This window comes from Strongyloides ratti (assembly GCF_001040885.1).
Source record: "Strongyloides ratti genome assembly S_ratti_ED321, chromosome : 2".
NCBI classification, from domain to species: Eukaryota; Metazoa; Nematoda; class Chromadorea; order Rhabditida; family Strongyloididae; genus Strongyloides; species Strongyloides ratti.
The window spans coordinates 7,356,599-7,374,025 of record NC_037308.1 but is presented as its reverse complement, the minus strand read 5'-3'; the positions used below and the strand labels follow the sequence as shown (position 1 = coordinate 7,374,025).

At 24.7% G+C, this 17,427-nt stretch overlaps 8 protein-coding genes across 8 annotated transcripts; 2 read left to right on the top strand and 6 right to left on the bottom strand.

The window, feature by feature from the left end:
• Nucleotides 1–410: 410 nt before the first annotated feature.
• On the bottom strand, nt 411–1,852 carry SRAE_2000235200 (Transcription factor, T-box family and p53-like transcription factor, DNA-binding domain-containing protein; the record flags this gene model as incomplete). The annotated part of the gene is made up of 2 exons (XM_024653412.1): nt 411–857; nt 1,076–1,852. The coding sequence occupies 2 exons, from the start codon at nt 1,850–1,852 to the stop codon at nt 411–413; spliced, it is 1,224 nt and encodes a 407-aa protein (XP_024506891.1).
• A 2,781-nt stretch (nt 1,853–4,633) lies between these two features.
• SRAE_2000235100 (CD20-like family-containing protein) lies at nt 4,634–5,539 on the top strand (the record flags this gene model as incomplete). Its single annotated transcript, XM_024653411.1, has 3 exons — nt 4,634–4,958; nt 5,010–5,423; nt 5,475–5,539. 3 exons carry the CDS (start codon nt 4,634–4,636, stop codon nt 5,537–5,539), a joined length of 804 nt encoding a protein of 267 aa, XP_024506890.1.
• Nucleotides 5,540–5,629: 90 nt separating this feature from the next.
• On the bottom strand, nt 5,630–7,035 carry SRAE_2000235000 (Alpha tubulin-like protein; the record flags this gene model as incomplete). Its single annotated transcript, XM_024653410.1, has 2 exons — nt 5,630–6,973; nt 7,021–7,035. The coding sequence occupies 2 exons, from the start codon at nt 7,033–7,035 to the stop codon at nt 5,630–5,632; spliced, it is 1,359 nt and encodes a 452-aa protein (XP_024506889.1).
• Nucleotides 7,036–7,305: 270 nt separating this feature from the next.
• Nucleotides 7,306–9,024, bottom strand: SRAE_2000234900 (Beta-catenin-like protein 1; the record flags this gene model as incomplete). Its single annotated transcript, XM_024653409.1, has 3 exons — nt 7,306–8,754; nt 8,792–8,938; nt 8,977–9,024. 3 exons carry the CDS (start codon nt 9,022–9,024, stop codon nt 7,306–7,308), a joined length of 1,644 nt encoding a protein of 547 aa, XP_024506888.1.
• A 1,085-nt stretch (nt 9,025–10,109) lies between these two features.
• SRAE_2000234800 (NEDD4-like E3 ubiquitin-protein ligase WWP2) lies at nt 10,110–12,403 on the top strand (the record flags this gene model as incomplete). Its single annotated transcript, XM_024653408.1, has 3 exons — nt 10,110–10,152; nt 10,198–10,449; nt 10,491–12,403. The coding sequence occupies 3 exons, from the start codon at nt 10,110–10,112 to the stop codon at nt 12,401–12,403; spliced, it is 2,208 nt and encodes a 735-aa protein (XP_024506887.1).
• A 242-nt stretch (nt 12,404–12,645) lies between these two features.
• SRAE_2000234700 (Hypothetical protein) lies at nt 12,646–14,551 on the bottom strand (the record flags this gene model as incomplete). The annotated part of the gene is made up of 2 exons (XM_024653406.1): nt 12,646–14,198; nt 14,236–14,551. The coding sequence occupies 2 exons, from the start codon at nt 14,549–14,551 to the stop codon at nt 12,646–12,648; spliced, it is 1,869 nt and encodes a 622-aa protein (XP_024506886.1).
• Nucleotides 14,552–14,724: 173 nt separating this feature from the next.
• Nucleotides 14,725–15,625, bottom strand: SRAE_2000234600 (Endonuclease III-like protein 1; the record flags this gene model as incomplete). The annotated part of the gene is made up of 2 exons (XM_024653405.1): nt 14,725–15,291; nt 15,332–15,625. 2 exons carry the CDS (start codon nt 15,623–15,625, stop codon nt 14,725–14,727), a joined length of 861 nt encoding a protein of 286 aa, XP_024506885.1.
• Nucleotides 15,626–16,194: 569 nt separating this feature from the next.
• Nucleotides 16,195–17,022, bottom strand: SRAE_2000234500 (Protein of unknown function DUF273 family-containing protein; the record flags this gene model as incomplete). The annotated part of the gene is made up of 2 exons (XM_024653404.1): nt 16,195–16,263; nt 16,318–17,022. The coding sequence occupies 2 exons, from the start codon at nt 17,020–17,022 to the stop codon at nt 16,195–16,197; spliced, it is 774 nt and encodes a 257-aa protein (XP_024506884.1).
• Between the last annotated feature and the right edge of the window lie 405 nt (nt 17,023–17,427).

Sequence of the window (17,427 nt, the reverse complement as noted above, 5' to 3'; positions counted from 1 at the left end):
AATCTATTTATATATAAACTAATTATAATTACTATAAATGGATATTATATTAGTTTATTGTTATATTATATTAATAATTTTACATTTTTTTTTGTTAAATAATATATAATATAAAACAAACTGTTAATTTAATCATTTTATATTATTTTGAAATATTTTGTTTTATCATAGTATCTTTTTGGTTATTACAACTTTTTTTTAGATATGTTTTAAAATTTTTATTATAAATATAATTAGTTAAAAAAAGATATATCTTTGAACATTTTATTGGTTAATTAGTAATTAGTTACAGTATCTTTATAATTATGGTTTTCTATTATAAATCTTTGGCTTTAAAAAATATAAGTATATCCCTTAAATAATCATATCTAAATCAAAATAAATATAGATATTATGAAAAAAAAAAAAAATTAGTAAGGTGGCATTTGCATATTATATGGAGAATTAAACATAGGATTAAACATAAATCCTGCTGTTTGAGTTGGATTCCAATATGGGTATGCTGGCCATGGTGGAGGATTGAAACCAATCATCATTTGTGATTGTTGATTATTGGTTCCATTATTAGGTAGTACACTAAAATTATTTTGTGATAATTTTGAAAGTGGTGGTGAACGAGATAATGTTCTTTTTCTATTAGTTGTTTTTTTTCTATCTAAGCCATTACCTTCTCTGAATCCTTTTGCAAATGGATTGTATTGAACTTTTAAATTAATTATTGCCTGATTTTGATATGCTGTTACAGCTATAAATTGCATAACTTCCGAACAATGTTGATGAACTATTACACTTCTATTGTTAACAAAATGAAAAATAAGTAATTTTGGTTGATATTTATTCATTGAATTAAGAATTATCTAAAAATAAAGTAATTAAGTGTTGCCAAAGGTTATTAATTGAAGGAAATTATAACTATTGTACATATAAACCGGAAATGTTTTGATTGACATAGACAGGTTAATTATTAAATGATTATATAATATTACAACTTAATTAACCTATTATATATAACAAAAATATAATCAGATTATAAGTTAAAGGATATTTATATATAAATAATTGATATTAAACTTACATGAGATTGATTACCATTAACATTATTTGTTAGCTTAACACGATCAAAACATACACTATTTCCCATTAATCTTTTTCCTTTTTGAAGTAAACCATCCTGATGATATGCAACATTTTGATTATCTTTTGATGATTCAGCTCTTCCAGAATATTGCCATTTAGAATTAGTGTACTTATAACGTGAATCATCTACTCTATCTATCTTAAATACTATCATATATTCTCCATTTGGATCAAGTCCTGATATAGTATATTCTGGTTTAGGAAACATTTTTCTTCCTGATTTTGTTACAATCATCTCAGTAGTATGTCCATGAAATTTTTTCCACAACCATTCATTTGTAATTGAAACAGTTATATTAGGATCTATTATAATTTCCGAAAATTGATTATTAGAAATTTGTGATGAATTTTGTGGATTAGATAATGATTCATTACATGATGAATAATTTGGAATAGAATTATTTATTATCATTTGATGTTCTTGTTTAATATCTGGAGATGATGCTGCTTCAGAGGCTGTTGTATCTGGTGAAAGTGTAGTATTTGAGGTTGATGATGATGATTCATCTTGAGTTGACTCAGAATAATTACATTCAGTTTTAGTTGGATTATTATGGTAATTTCCATCTATAGATATTGGTTGTTGAGTAATAGCATCAATACTGTAATTTAATGATGGTATTGGAAGAAAATTTTGTGCCATTTGATTATAATGATTTAAATAATTAGAATTAATATTAAAAAAAGAATTTTGGTCTTGATCTAAATTTAACATTATAAAAATAATTATGAATTAATAAAGTATAGAATGTTACTTATATAACAATAAACTATTTTTAATCACGCCTACTTGTAGAAAATGGCATCTGTACTCTCATGCTTCAAGGATAGTATATAGGTGTTATTGAAAAAGGTGGAGTAAAATGAAAATATTCGAAAAGCTGAAGGGTAGATGTTAATCAAGTGTTTCATATGTGATATATGGTAACAAAATAATGAAAATATAAACCTTAATCTATAAAAAAAAACAGTTGGATATGACTTTAGAGAATTTTAAAAAGTGTTAAAAATTTTTTTTACCTAATTCTTTTTATAACATTATTAAAAAAAAAAAAGTTGATAAATGAATTATTTTAATAAAACTTTCTCTTATTATATAGATTATAAACCTTGTAAAAAAGAAAATTTACAACTTCTTATCGTTAATTGTATCTTTATGTATTTATTGAAGTTATTCTTGAATCAACTTTACTATCAATATTATAATAAATAATTTTGAATTACAACATCCTTTTACAGCTGTCCAATTACTTAATCAACAATACTAGAAATGTAAATACCCTCAAGAAAGTACACATTGTGTAAGGAAGTGTCAAAATTAATAAATACAATCACTACATCATGTTTACAAGCTAATACAATGACAATAGGATATATTTTACCTAAAGTAGTTTTATAAAAGCAATTTGTCATTAATTAATAAATATTATTTATTTATATCTTAAATGAATAATGTTATCTTTAAATTTTTTTTTTTGTAACAATCTAAAACAATATAAAACTTTTTTTTACATGATAAAATATTTTAAACTAATAGCTTATATTTTTTTTTTAATTTCAGTCTGTCGTTATTGTCGGTATGTTGATTAATATTAAAATCATATCTGTTCCCAAAATAAGTTGTGATTTCGTAACCTTAAAAGAATTCTGTTGGCGGCAGCTTTAAGTATATCTTCAAAACATTTAGAATCAGTGGCCAAAAATTTATGTTTATAATGAAAACATTAAAGATATTTTAATTATTTTACAATCTTCTGTAATAATTTACTTTACATAGGTGCTAATTGTTTTGCTGCAACAATGATAGAAATCTTGGCATAACAAAGAATTTAAACCGTTTTTAAGTTTTTTTAATCAATTTAATCAGATAAACATTGTTTACTAATTAATTTGTTGTATGAATATTAAAATGAAGGTCAGATAAATGAAATTTACGTAATATCCAAATCAAGTTATCATGACTCAATACTTTTACAGAACAAAGATTTGTAGGTGAAGTATGTCATTGTTTTGATTTTACCGAACTTGTCATATATGTTTGAGTTGACTTCCGTCTAATGAATGTTTTTTTGTTTTTTTTTTGACTACCGAAACTCTTGAAGGTGATGAAGCGTGTGTATTTTCTAACTACTAGAAGCATTTTTTTTTTTAGACATCTGTATTCTATAACATCTGTTTTTAAATAAAATATATTTTTTTTCACCAAAGGCCAATCTGATTATTAATTTGAAAGCATTGAAGATATAATCAACTATGTGAATAAAATAAAAAAAATAAAATTATGTGCCATATCTGACAAATAAATGTCATTTTATTTTAGTTTACCGATTATATAGTGATAATAAGTTAAAATAAAGTGTAAAAGCTAAAGGGTTAATAATTAAAAATCAGCTGTTTTTAAAATTTTATTTTATTTTGTGATGACAATTAAAATATTTTTTCTATTACATGAATAAGTATATATACAAATAAATTAGACATTTTTATTGATAAACTTAAATAAACATTAATTACCCTTTGCATGATAAAATTTCATTATTTAATAGTATGTTAAGCTCTAACTTCTCTATCTTTTCAATTTTTATATTATGTTAAGACAAAAATTAAATAAAAGATAACTATTTTATAGCTCGATTTAACATAATATTATTTCAAAATATACATAATTTGTCTTATATGTGAAAATATTGAGTTATCTAATTTTATGTAAAAAAAATTATTTTTTTTTTTATCTCTAATAATCATGTTACGTAATTTTTAATATATTGTACTTTATAATTCCGCAAGAAATATTTCAAACGTCTTGTCTTTGAATAAATATTTCAAAATTTGCTTTATCTTCATCTGAGTAAATATGAGCTTATATCAATATAAAATAACACCAAAAATTTATTCTATCAAATGACTATGAAACAAACGTCATTACAGTTTTTTTTATACATTTAAATACTAAACATATATAATGAATTTTGATAGTTTGTTAAAATATTATAATGCTTTGAGAATAAAATATTGATGTTAAAATAAGTATTTTAATTTTTTTATCATTTCATCATTCATACTTTTCATTACTATTTCTTTGATTATATATATAAAATGTCATATAATAATATATCTATATTGTGTATTTATTTTTTTTTTCTATTTATAAAATTTATCCATCTAATTTTTGTTCTTTTATGGAAAGAAATATTTTGACAAATATATCAGATTACATTTATCTTATCTATTTCTTTTTCTTTATATAATTGTTTCATTTAAACTTTCTTTTTTGTAAATAATTTTTGATAAAATGTAACATTTTATAATTTTTATTTTCATGCTCGAACAATTTTTACACTATTAGTATAATTAGCAATTAAAAATAATTTAATAAAAATCAATTTATTTCACATATATTAAGTATTTTATTATAAATATATATATATATTTATATTCCTATACTTTTATAATAATATTATCATCTCTTATATTAGAATGTTGTTTTATAGTTGCCATGGGAAAATATAATGGTTATTCACGACCATACAATTATCAACCGGCTCCAACTACAGCATCATCTTTATCTGTTACTATTAATCAAAATAATGCACCAACAAATGAATCCCCTCCATATATATCATCTCCCATAGCACATCCAACAGGAGGACCAAAAAAAATTCCTAGACCTAATGTTCCACCACCAATAGCTCCTAGTGCACCACCTGATTATGATAATGATGGTTATCAATTTAATTCAAATCCAATGTGGTTAGATAGATTTGTTAGAAGAGAAAATAGAGGAATGTTTAGATTATGCTTATTTGAAGCAATGTTAGCATGTATGTTTTTTATTTCTTTTTTTTTTTTTAAATAAAAAATTAATTTTTAAGTAGTCATATTTGGGGGAGGAATTTGGTGTGCCAGAGATACCCCAGATTATTGTCCATACTACTCACCAATTTGGACTAGTATATTTTATATAATAAATGCAATTGTTGGAAGTATAGCAGCAAAACGAGGATCACTTAAGTTATATATGAGTCACTTAACATTATCAATGATAGCACTAGCAATGTGTATTGTTTCAGGAATTATTTCAGCAAAAAACTGGGTAGCAGTTGGTACATATACACATCCTAAAATATCAAGAAACCATGCATTTTGTCTAATTGGGCAACATGATGCAAGTAGAATTAGTTATATCTTTAGTCATATGGATAAATATGATTTTTCCGGTTGTTTATTTTCACTTAAAGTTGGTATAGCTGTTAACAGTACGCAATTTGTCGTTGCTGCAATTGAAGGTATATTATTTTAAAATATTATTACATGATTTTATTATATATTTTTTTTAGCCTTTTTAAACATGCTTTCAGTTATGCTATGTATGAAACGAACGTGTTCATCACCAAAATATTGATCTTAATAATAATACGAAAAAATAAAGTTGTATAAAATGATTATAATAATAAAATAAATTTTATAAAATAATTATTAAAAAAAAAATATTTTAAAAATCATCAAAATCATTTTTACTATCACTATCAGCAGCAACTTCTTCATAATCTCTTTCAAGAGCAGCTAAGTCATCTCTAGCTTCAGAAAACTCGCCCTCTTCCATTCCTTCACCCACATACCAATGAACAAATGCACGCTTACTATAAAGAAGATCAAATTTACTATTTAAACGTTTCCAAGCTCCAGCAATAGCTGTAGTATTACTTAACATACATACAGCTCTATTAACTTTTGCTAAATCACCATTTGTAATAGCTTTAGGTGGTTCATAATTAATTCCAACCTTAAAACCTGTAGGACACCAATCAACAAAATTAATTCCTCGTTTTGTTTTTATTGCAGAAATAGCAGCATTAACATCTTTAGGTACAACATCACCACGATATAATAAGCAAACAGCCATATATTTACCACTTGTTATATCACACTTAACTAACTGATTACCTACTTTAAAACATTCATCAGTAATTTCAGCAACTGATAATGACTCATGATATGCTTTGTCAGAACTTACAATAGGAGCATAAGTTGCTAATGGAAAATGAATTCTTGGATAAGGGACTAAATTTGTTTGAAATTCTGTCAAATCAACATTAAGAGCCCCATCAAAACGTAAAGAGGCAGTAATTGATGATACTATTTGTGCAATAAGACGATTTAAATTTTCATAACTTGGTCTTTCAATACCAAGATTTTTATGACATATATCATAAATTGCTTCATTATCAACCATAAATGAACAATCAGAATGTTCTAATGTTGTGTGTGTAGTTAAAATTGAATTATATGGTTCAACTACAGCAGTTGAAATCATTGGAGCTGGGTAAATAGAAAATTCTAATTTTGATTTTTTACCATATTCTAAACTTAAACGTTCCATAAGAAGAGATGTAAGTCCTGATCCTGTACCACCACCAAAAGAGTGAAAGACAAAAAAGCCTTGAAGACCAATACAATTTTCAGTTTGTTTTCTAATTTTGTCAGAAATAGTCTCAATAAGTTCTTTTCCAACAGTATAATGTCCACGAGCATAGTTATTTGCTGCATCTTCTTGTCCAGAAATTAATTGATCAGGATGAAATAAATGTCGATAGTCACCAGTTCTAATTTCATCAAGAACAGTAGGTTCTAAATCAACATATACAGCTCTAGGTACATGTTTTCCATGACTTGATTCAGAAAAAAAATTATTAAAAGAATAACTTTTTAGAGAATTTTTTATTTCATCATCCATTAAACCATCTTTACCAATACCATGTTCTAAACAATATAATTCCCAACAAGAATTTCCTATTTGAGCTCCAGCTTGTCCAATATGTATTGAAATGACTTCACGCTAAGGAAAAAAAAGTTATATATTTCTAAAATTTAAATAGAACTTACTCCGTCAGAAGGCATTATTATGTAAATGATGTAATATTGAAAAATGTAACATTATTTTAACATTCCTTCAAGGTCAAAAAATAGATGAAAAAAGAAATTTATATATCAGAAACCTCCATCATAAAAATTTTAATACATGAAATATTTTACACAAAACAAAAAAAAATTCATTTAATTAAGATTATAATACTGATATTCAAAATGATATTATCAGCATTTTTCATTGAACAAAAAAAAATCATATAAATATTAAAGTTTGTACATAACAAAAAAAAAATAATAATATTAGATGTCTATTTCTTTTTCAACTTTAGACAGTCTTGACATTATTTGGTTGATTCTCAATCTTTCAGTTTCACTGCCTTCTCCTAAAATTTCTGAATACTCCTCAAGTATTGGTACAAGTCTTTGGGAAATCTTTTTATTTTTAAATCTCATTTGAAATAATTTGCTTACTCTTTTGGAACACTCTATTGAACCATATGCACAGGTATCTGCTAGTATTAAAGTTACCTGTTGAAGAGTAAATAAACCTTGATCAAGACGTTTTGTATTTAATTGATCTTGATCTTCAATAACTTGATCATTACCAAGTTTTAACAAGATTTTCTTTCTCTTCTCATCATATTTATTAATTTTTTCTTGATATTTTACAAATAACTCAACACAACGATCAATTTTTTCACAATTATTTTCATTGAATCTCTCAAAAATTTTTAACCTTTCATCATTTTTAGTATATCTAAGTAAAGCATCTAAAATTGAAGTGACAAACTCTTCATGTTCTTCGGCATTTGTATCTTTTCTTTTCTTTTTTGGTGGAGTGCGCATAAATAAATTTAATAATGTTGATAGACCACATGCTTTGATAAAATTTTCACAAACAAATTTCCCCTCTTCTGATGTTGTAGCGTGAGCCAAAACTTTTAATGCACTTTGACGGCAAAGTTTTTTTTCTCTTAACATTAAATTCATCAACTGAAGTCCCTCATCATTTACAAATGTTGTCCTATTTGGTGCATATAAAAATGAAGCACATAAACAATCAAACAAATTTTCCATAAATTCTAACTCATCACTTCCAACAGGATCTCTCTTTCTGTAAGTAGACAATTTTATTAGTAATGCTTCAATTCCATTAAGATTATCTGTAATTGCCATTCTAGCTTCAGAAGAAATTTGTAGTAGTTGTGCAAGCAATTGTGCCATATAAAATATGTTACCAGTATTTTCACCTTTTTTTGTTACTCTCTGTAAAATCCATAAAAAAAATCCTTCATTAACAAAATTTAAAGCAAAAGTTGGATTAAAAGATAACAAATTTTCGACTATTGTTAATATATTATTAATTGCTTCAGATTCCTCTTCTTTATTTTCATCTAAACGTTCCAACCCCTGTTTCACTAAAGCTTCAATTAATTTGTGCTCAACCAAAGAATTCAACAAAATATCAACAGATTCCTCATCTTCACAAGTTTCTTCTGAATTTGGAGTCAATTCTTGTAACAAAAATATAACCGTTATTACAATATCTAAATTTTCATGAGTCATTAATTGAATTAACATTTCTGTGCCTTTTACTTCAACAATAATAGGATACAAATGTGTTTCTGTAACCAAACAATTTAATTCTTGAATAGATGTATTTAATTCAACCTCAGAATCAAGAAATTTTAATGGATCATTTTTATGTTTAATTCTTAATTCTTGATTTTTAAGAAAATTTTTTTCAACCTTGATAAATTAATTAATTTTAAAATGATTTACTTACCAATAAAAACATTTTCCTAACATCTGAATCATCAATATTAACTAATTCACTATCATCAGCCTCCAATGCTGATAAAATTTTATCTGTACTTGAGTTTTCACTATTTATTTTACCTTTCTCATCATATCTTAATTTTTTTACTTCAGGCTAAAAAAAATATTAAGTTAGATATTAAAAAAACTTACTTCATAATTTTTAAAAAATTCATCAACATTAGTTCCATGATTTGACATTATTAAATTTAAAACAATAACTTATAATTATATGCATATTCTACCAAAGATGGTCTAGAGTGGAAAAAATAAGTTTTATTTCTATAAAGAAATTAAATATTGGTACATATTACTTTTCATTAATCTCCTCCTTCATTATAATGATAACATAACATTTACAATAGAAGCTTAGAGTAATTTGATAAAAAAATATTTTAAACATTAGACATGAGAATGATTCATTTTATTGATGTTCTAACATTTTTAATTCACCCATTATATATAATATACTTTATAAGGTAGTTATATATATTTGATACATCATTTGATTTATTTATTTATTTTTTTATGATTTCACTGAGTTTTTATTATGTCAAATATAAAATCTCATTAAAATTGAAATCATATAATTTTAATTTAATAAAAAAAAAAAGTATTTATATATACTTTAATTTACTTGATCTTGTTTATTAGAATTTATTAAGTTAGTTGTTCTTTTTCAAAGGACCAGACATTTATATTTCCTTACTTATAAACCAGTCTTGTATACTAACTCTTTATAACCTGACAATACATTGAAAGCTCGTTTTATACTTTACATCATTTGGTTAATAATATTCCTACCCTTAAACGTTGATTAAAAATTATATAGATTATTTCAATTTTTTTTTTATTTTTTTTTTACAATTTATTATATTATAAAGATAGAAAATTTTATTTATCATTTTATTTAAGGGATAGGACTTTTAAAATTGTATGCATGAACCTCAAAAATACCAGTAGTCCTAACACGAATGATATATGATAACAATTTTGTATAATATGAGATAAATATTATGTTAGTACAAAATTTTTTATATTTGTTTATTTATAAAATCTAGAAATAAAATTGTTTTATAACTAATAATTTTATTGTTAATTGAAGTTTAATATTTTAATATTTGAATTATTTATATTTATATTGATTATTGTTATTGATTTTATAATTATGCTTGTGACAAGCAGATAAAAATGGAAAAAAATTATTCTTGTTGTAATTTAATTTTTACGTATAAATTATATATTAACAATATTTATTAAATATTTTAATTATTTTAATATTATAGATGCCAGGAAGTGGTCAATCAGTTTCTAATGGAAATGCTAGAGGTGTGTTAACCATAAAAATAATTCAAGGAAAAATTCGTATACCAGGTATCTTTACGAAAGCTCCTGACACGTATATAAATATTACAAGTGATGGAGATGATGCAGGGAAGTCAACTAGCTTACAATTTAAGAATATGAATCCTGTTTGGGATGAGTCTTTTCAATTTAATTTAACAGATACATCAATATTAACATTTAAATTGATAGGACGTAATAAAAAAGGTGATGAAGATATTATAGCACGAAAAGCTATAAATGTATCTTCACTTATCAAAAAAGATAGCGATAATGGAAAATGTAAATTAATTTATAAGTTATTTTTTTATTTGTTTTTATAGTTAATGATTTAAAAAAAACAATTAATCTTGTAAGTGATAGAGATAATCGTTCTGCAGATATTAAAGTTTTATTAAATGGACAAATTGTTAAAAGAAGGAGAAGTGAAACTGCCATAGTTAATGGTGAATTACCTAGTACTAGTATAACTCGAAGAAATGGAAATTTAACATCAACTGATACATCATATAGAAGTATTATTGAAGAGGAACCTTTACCTGAAGGATGGGAGGTAAGAGTTAATGGTGCAGGAAGAAAATATTATGTTGATCATACTACAAAAAGTACAACATGGGAAAGACCATCAAATAAACCGTTACCAGAAGGATGGGAAATGAGAAGAGATCCAAGGGGAAGAGTTTATTATGTTGATCATAATAGTAAAAGTACTACATGGCAACGACCTACAGATGAAATAATTGCTGCCCATCAACAATGGCAAAACAATAGAGATAATGCTGTTATTTCTATGACAGATAGATTTCTTCATAATGATGATCCATTAGGACCTTTACCAGATGGTTGGGCTAAAAGAGAAGATCCAACTTCTGGAAGACCATATTTTGTTAATCATATTAATAAAACAACACAATGGGAAGATCCTAGAACTCAAGGAATTTTAGATAGACCTTTACCTCAAGGTTGGGAAATGAGATTTACTAAAGATGGTGTTCCATTCTTTATTGATCATAATAGAAAAGTAACACAATATGAAGACCCTAGAACTGGAAGAACTATTGCACCTGTATACATTCAAGGTCTTCATATGAATAATGATCGTACATTTAAATGGAAATTAGCACAATTTAGATATTTATGTTTATCAAATGGTGTACCAAATCATGTTAAAATTACTGTCAATAGAAATAACTTATTTGAAGAATCTTTTTCTGAAATAATGCGCAAAAATGCTGTTGATTTAAGAAGACGTTTATATATTCAATTTCGTGGAGAAGAAGGTCTTGATTATGGAGGTATTGCTCGTGAATGGTTCTTTTTATTGTCACATGAAGTACTTAATCCAATGTATTGTTTATTTGAATATGCTGGAGGAAGTAATTATAGTTTACAAATTAATCCAGCATCATTTGTTAATCCTGATCATCTAAAGTATTTTGAATTTATTGGTAGATTTATAGCTATGGCTTTATTTCATGGAAAATTTATTTACTCTGGTTTTACATTACCTTTCTATAAAAAAATGTTAGATAAAAAAATTACTGTAAATGATTTAGAAAGTGTAGATGCTGAGTATTATAATTCTTTAATGTGGATTAAAGATAATAATATTGATGAATGTGATATGGAATTGTATTTTGTTGTAGATTATGAATTATTAGGAGAAATAAAAACATATGAATTAAAAGAAGGAGGAAAAGATATTCCAGTTAATGAAAGTAACAAGGAAGAATATCTTGAATTAATTGTTGAATGGAGATTTAATCGTGGTATTGAACCACAAACAAAAGCCTTTTTCACAGGATTTTCATCTGTATTTCCTTTACAATGGCTTCATTACTTTGATGAAAGAGAACTTGAAATATTATTATGTGGTATGCAAGAAATTGATGTTGATGATTGGCAACGTAACACAGTCTATAGACATTATGCCCCACAAAGTAAACAAGTATTATGGTTCTGGCAATTTGTTAAATCTTTAGATCAAGTTGGTCGATCAAAATTGTTACAGTTTGTTACAGGAACATGTCGTGTACCAGTTGGAGGTTTTTCTGAATTAATAGGTTCAACTGGACCACAACCATTTTGTATTGAAAGAGTTGGTAAAGAAAACTGGTTACCACGCTCACATACTTGTTTTAATCGTCTTGATTTGCCTCCATACCGTTCATATGAACAGTTAGTTGATAAATTGACTAGCGCCATTGAAATGACAGAAGGATTTGGAAATGAATAATGTTTTAATATTAAAATGCTTTCAGAATTATATTTTACTGGTTTTGATATATACTTTTTTTTTTACAATTGATTAACAATAATGCCTTAGATAACCAAAGAGTACTTATTTAATATTACTTTATGCCTAAAAAATTATCTATAATGATAGTCAATTTCACTTTTAACACTTTATGTATATAAAAATCATTGTAACAAACAGTAAATAATTAATAAAATTTTTTTATCAATTTTATTATTAAATTAATTATTTTTTGCAGGCAAATTCATATTCTTTAATACAATATTTGATAATTCATATTCTTCTGGCATTTCTTTTATTAGTTTTACTAGACCATCTAAATTTGTTTTTTCTTTAATATTTTTTGTAATACCTAATGTTAATGGCTTTGATTTAATTTCACTTAATTCAGGAAGTTTTAATGTAACTTGATTGAATGGAGGTTTATCCTTTTTCAATTTATTTGAAAAACCATAAAACAAACAATTCCAAAGAGTATTAACCGCTTGTGTTTTTTCAAACCTAACACAATCGACATAATGTTTTACCATTAAAACACTTTGATTGTTCCAAAATTTATTACATGTGTTAATTGTGGTAGCATTAACTTCATCATAACTTAAATTATGAGCATTTAAAGCAATTACATCATACCAAATAGAACCATCAGAATTAGATCTAAAGATAAAACCTTTTTCTGAATTATCATCTCGGGTTATGTGACAAACACTACGTGCATAAACACCATATGTTAAATTATCAAGTTTACTGTGATAATGTCTTAAATCTCGGGGTATTTTGTTTGAAAAATATTTAACAATATTTTCATATTTAGGTAATTCAGATGTTATATTTGTAGAAGAAAAAATATTTTCTTTTTCATTATGAAACAAACCAGTATACCAAACTCCTGGTTCAACATTTTTTGATAAATTATAAATCATATATAGTTTGCCATTGATATCACTATTTGAACTGGGATTAAATTTTATTCCTTTTTGTGAAAAATGAACATAATCTCCACCATCATAAATATTGTGAGGTAATCGTAAAATTGGTTTACTTAAATATCTATTATCAAATAAGGCGTAGAATCTATTAGTAACTAAAATAAGATTATTTCTATGCTCAGGAGGTGAAATCAAAAATTTTATACTAAATAAAGACTTTCCATCAACATGAGATTCATCATAACCGTTACTTGAACAATCGCTTAATAAATTACTTTCCTGTATAACAATATTATCTTGTGCATTACTGCACTCTCTATAATCAAACTCATAAACACATGTATTATTAGACCCATAAAAAGTTCTTGGAGAATCTGTTGTTACAAGATTAATAAGAGGATCATTAAATTTCATTCTCATATAATTTGCTGATTCTATTTCACCATACCATGCAAAACCTGATGAATCAGTAAAACAAATTTCATCAGGCATATAAGGAATTTGATTAAGTACTTTTACATAACCTTTATAAATTTTTTTAGCTTCCCTACTTTTACAATCAAACAAATCTAAACTTTTTGTATTTCTTAACCATATTTTATTTTGACCATTATCATTTTCATACATTGACATTTCTATAATTGGATTAAGAGATTCATATATACTTATTGCACATTTTTCATTTATTTCTTTTATTTTATCCCTTCTTTTTAAACAAATTTCAGGCATTTCTACTTTACGCTCACCTTCATGATGTTCAAGTATATGTTCATATATTTTTTTTTGTGATCCTAATTCATTAACTGAATATAAATAAAAAAGTTTATCACTTTCATTATAATTACCTAAAACATTATTTTTAAAAAAAATTATATTAATTACCACATAAAACATTTCTTCTTTCATATTTATTAAAATCTATTGTTGTAGTATGAAATGAATTTTCAACATAGTGTGTTTTTTCTTCCATAGAATCTCCGATTTGGTTTATAGTTCGATTTACTAAAGGTGTACTAAATCCAAGTAAAAATGGTTCTAATCCTGGAATTCTTTGGGAAACATTGAGATCTCGTTGAGATATTATTCTTTTACTATTTAATATAGGTTCTGTGATAGGAAATGCAAATCCACCTAATATTTCAGTTCCATAATTATATGAAGAAAGTCTATAATCATATTCTTGATAAAATGTAGACATTTTTAATGAAATAACTATAACAATGAATAAAACACAAAATACATATTTTCATGATATGATAATTACATTGGAAAAGTGTGACTCAATTATAGTTAGTTTTTATTGTAATCTTAAAAAAATTTTTAAAATAAAAAATTGTATTAATTACTTAAATTATATCTTTAAAAAAAATATTATTTTTTTTCTTTTTTAATATTTACTGAAGGGCAGACATCATTTAATAAACATGATTGACATAATGGGTTCACTGCTTTACAAATCGTCTGCCCAAATCCAACGAATAACTTATTAATAGTACTCCAGTGATGATGAGGTAAAAAATCTTCAATGTCTTTCTCCGTCTTTATTGGATCTTTTGTATTAACCCAATGAAGGCGATTTGCAATTCGATGTATATGTGTATCCACAGCAATTCCGACACACTTTTTCCAAGCAACAAGCATTACAAGATTAGCCATTTTTGGACCAATTCCTGGTAATTTGCATAAATTTTCAAATGTGTTTGGAATATCCTCATCATACTCATTTTTAATAATTTTTGCAATTTCAATAATATTTACAGCTTTTCTTTTATAAAAAGAAACAGGTTTTAATAAATTTTCAAGTGTATCTTTGTCGCTAATAATCATGTTATCCACAGTGCATCCATAATTTTTTAACCGATTCATTGCCCCTGCAGTTATTTCATCTTTTGTTTGTGAAGATAAAAGCAAGGAAAGGAGAACTTGAAATCTATATGTCTAAAAATGTAATCTTAAATATTACCATTCATAAATTTACTTTTGGATCTGCTTTCTTATCTGCTAAGGCATGACACCCAACTGTGTCAACTGGGGCAACCATTTTATTTCTCATAGTTTCAATCTGTTTTATGTGATACTCAAAATCAACTACATTTTCCCTTTTTATTATCTCTTTGTCATTTCTTTTGGAATTATTTTTTTCATTATTACACTTAACAAGACCATCTGTTCTTGAAATATTTCTTTTTCGTGGCATTTCTAATTTAACTTGAGAATTTGAAATATGTTTAATGCAATTCTTTCTAGTTATTTCTGAAACTTTTGTAGGCATATTATTATACCAATACTTTACGATAAGTTAAAAAAAAGAATTTTTATATTTTAAAATGTTTATACTTAATATACATTAAATCACAATGTCGTTTTAAGAAAAAAAAACAAGTTATTTGTAAAAAAGAGGTAAATTATATTACTTTTTGGTAACATTACTATGATATAAAAAAAAAGTTACTCCTTAGACAATAGGAATTTTATTTTTTTTCCTATAGTAAATGATCTAATATATTTGCGAGGTAATTAGTATTTATTAATTATAAAATTCAAAGATCACCTAACCTTGGGTCTAACAATAAGAAAAACTTTTATAAAAAGAATTGTATGATATTTTAATAATTATAATATTATTTGAAATTAAATTTTACAAAAGTATGTTTGATAACAATCGTTTATCTCTAGTGTGAATTTTAGTAGTTTAACAAAATACGTGATCAATTTTATGTAATGAAATATCTAAAATTTTCTTGTAATATAAAGCATACTTTTATACTATAATATAAAAAAATTATTTGTATAAATTAAGTTTTTATTTATATACAATTATTTATAAAAAAAATACAAATTTTAATAATTTAAAATACCACTTTCAACTAGTTCTTTTTTATATAGGTTTTCAGTTTTAACAATTATCGCCTTAAGTAAGGAATTTATATGTTTATTTGTTGTAAAATAATTTTTATAATATACCCAATTTTTGAAAAAATTAAATGAATGACATAGAGTGAAATTGAAACTATCTTTTTTTATTGGAAGATACCATGATCCAAAACCTATATATCCTATTGTATTCATTTTAAGTCCATGTAACATGAAATCACTAAAAGCCCATTTAGAATCTGTTAACCAAATATCTCGTACCCATCTTTTTTCTGAATTTTTTTTTAATATTTTTATTTTTCCACTATCTAAAGAATAATAGTTTTTATAATCACCTAATAAAGTATTATTATTGGAACAAGCTTTATTAATAATATATTTAATACATGCTACAAAAACACTACAATCTTTCCAACTTTTTGACTGTTCCCATATTTTATAACACTTTTCTTTTTTCTTTATAAGGTCAACAGGAATATAGTTGAGTAAATAATAATGTAATCCAACATTATCACTACCATCAAAACTTATAGGATGCTTAAAATCATAATTTGACCAATTTAAAAGAAATTGCCTTGTATATTCTGAATTTTTTAAAAAAAAACTACCAGCCATTATTTCATGATTAAAAATTCTTTCATAAAAAATAATTTCTTCATTATTTGTAGGAACAAATGTTTCAAGTAAATAACTTGGGTTTATTATTCCAATATCCGCATCTAAAACTAAAATTAAATCTCCGTCTTTGAAATTTTCTTTCATATATTCAGATAAAACACAATGCCTTTTATACATAAAATCTTTTTGATTACATTTATTATTTACATTATCTTCATCTTTAATTATAATTAATAAATATTCATAGTTAAAATGAGCCGCATAACATTTTATAGTGCTTATGGCAACTTTATAGTTATTGGTATTAAGATTATTGACAATAGTTACAATTTTAATATTATATGAAACATTTATACGCAAATGTGGAATTATCAAAGATGAATCAAGGTATACCTTATTGTTAATATTATACATAGTATTTATAAGTAAAAGAAATATAATACATAAAATTATTAAAAGAAATAAAAATTTAATATAACTACGAATAAACATATTGTAGCTATAACATATGATAACTTTATACGAATATTTAAGTAGTAATCACAGTAGGAGGAGATGTAGAACAAAAAAGATGCTTTTAAA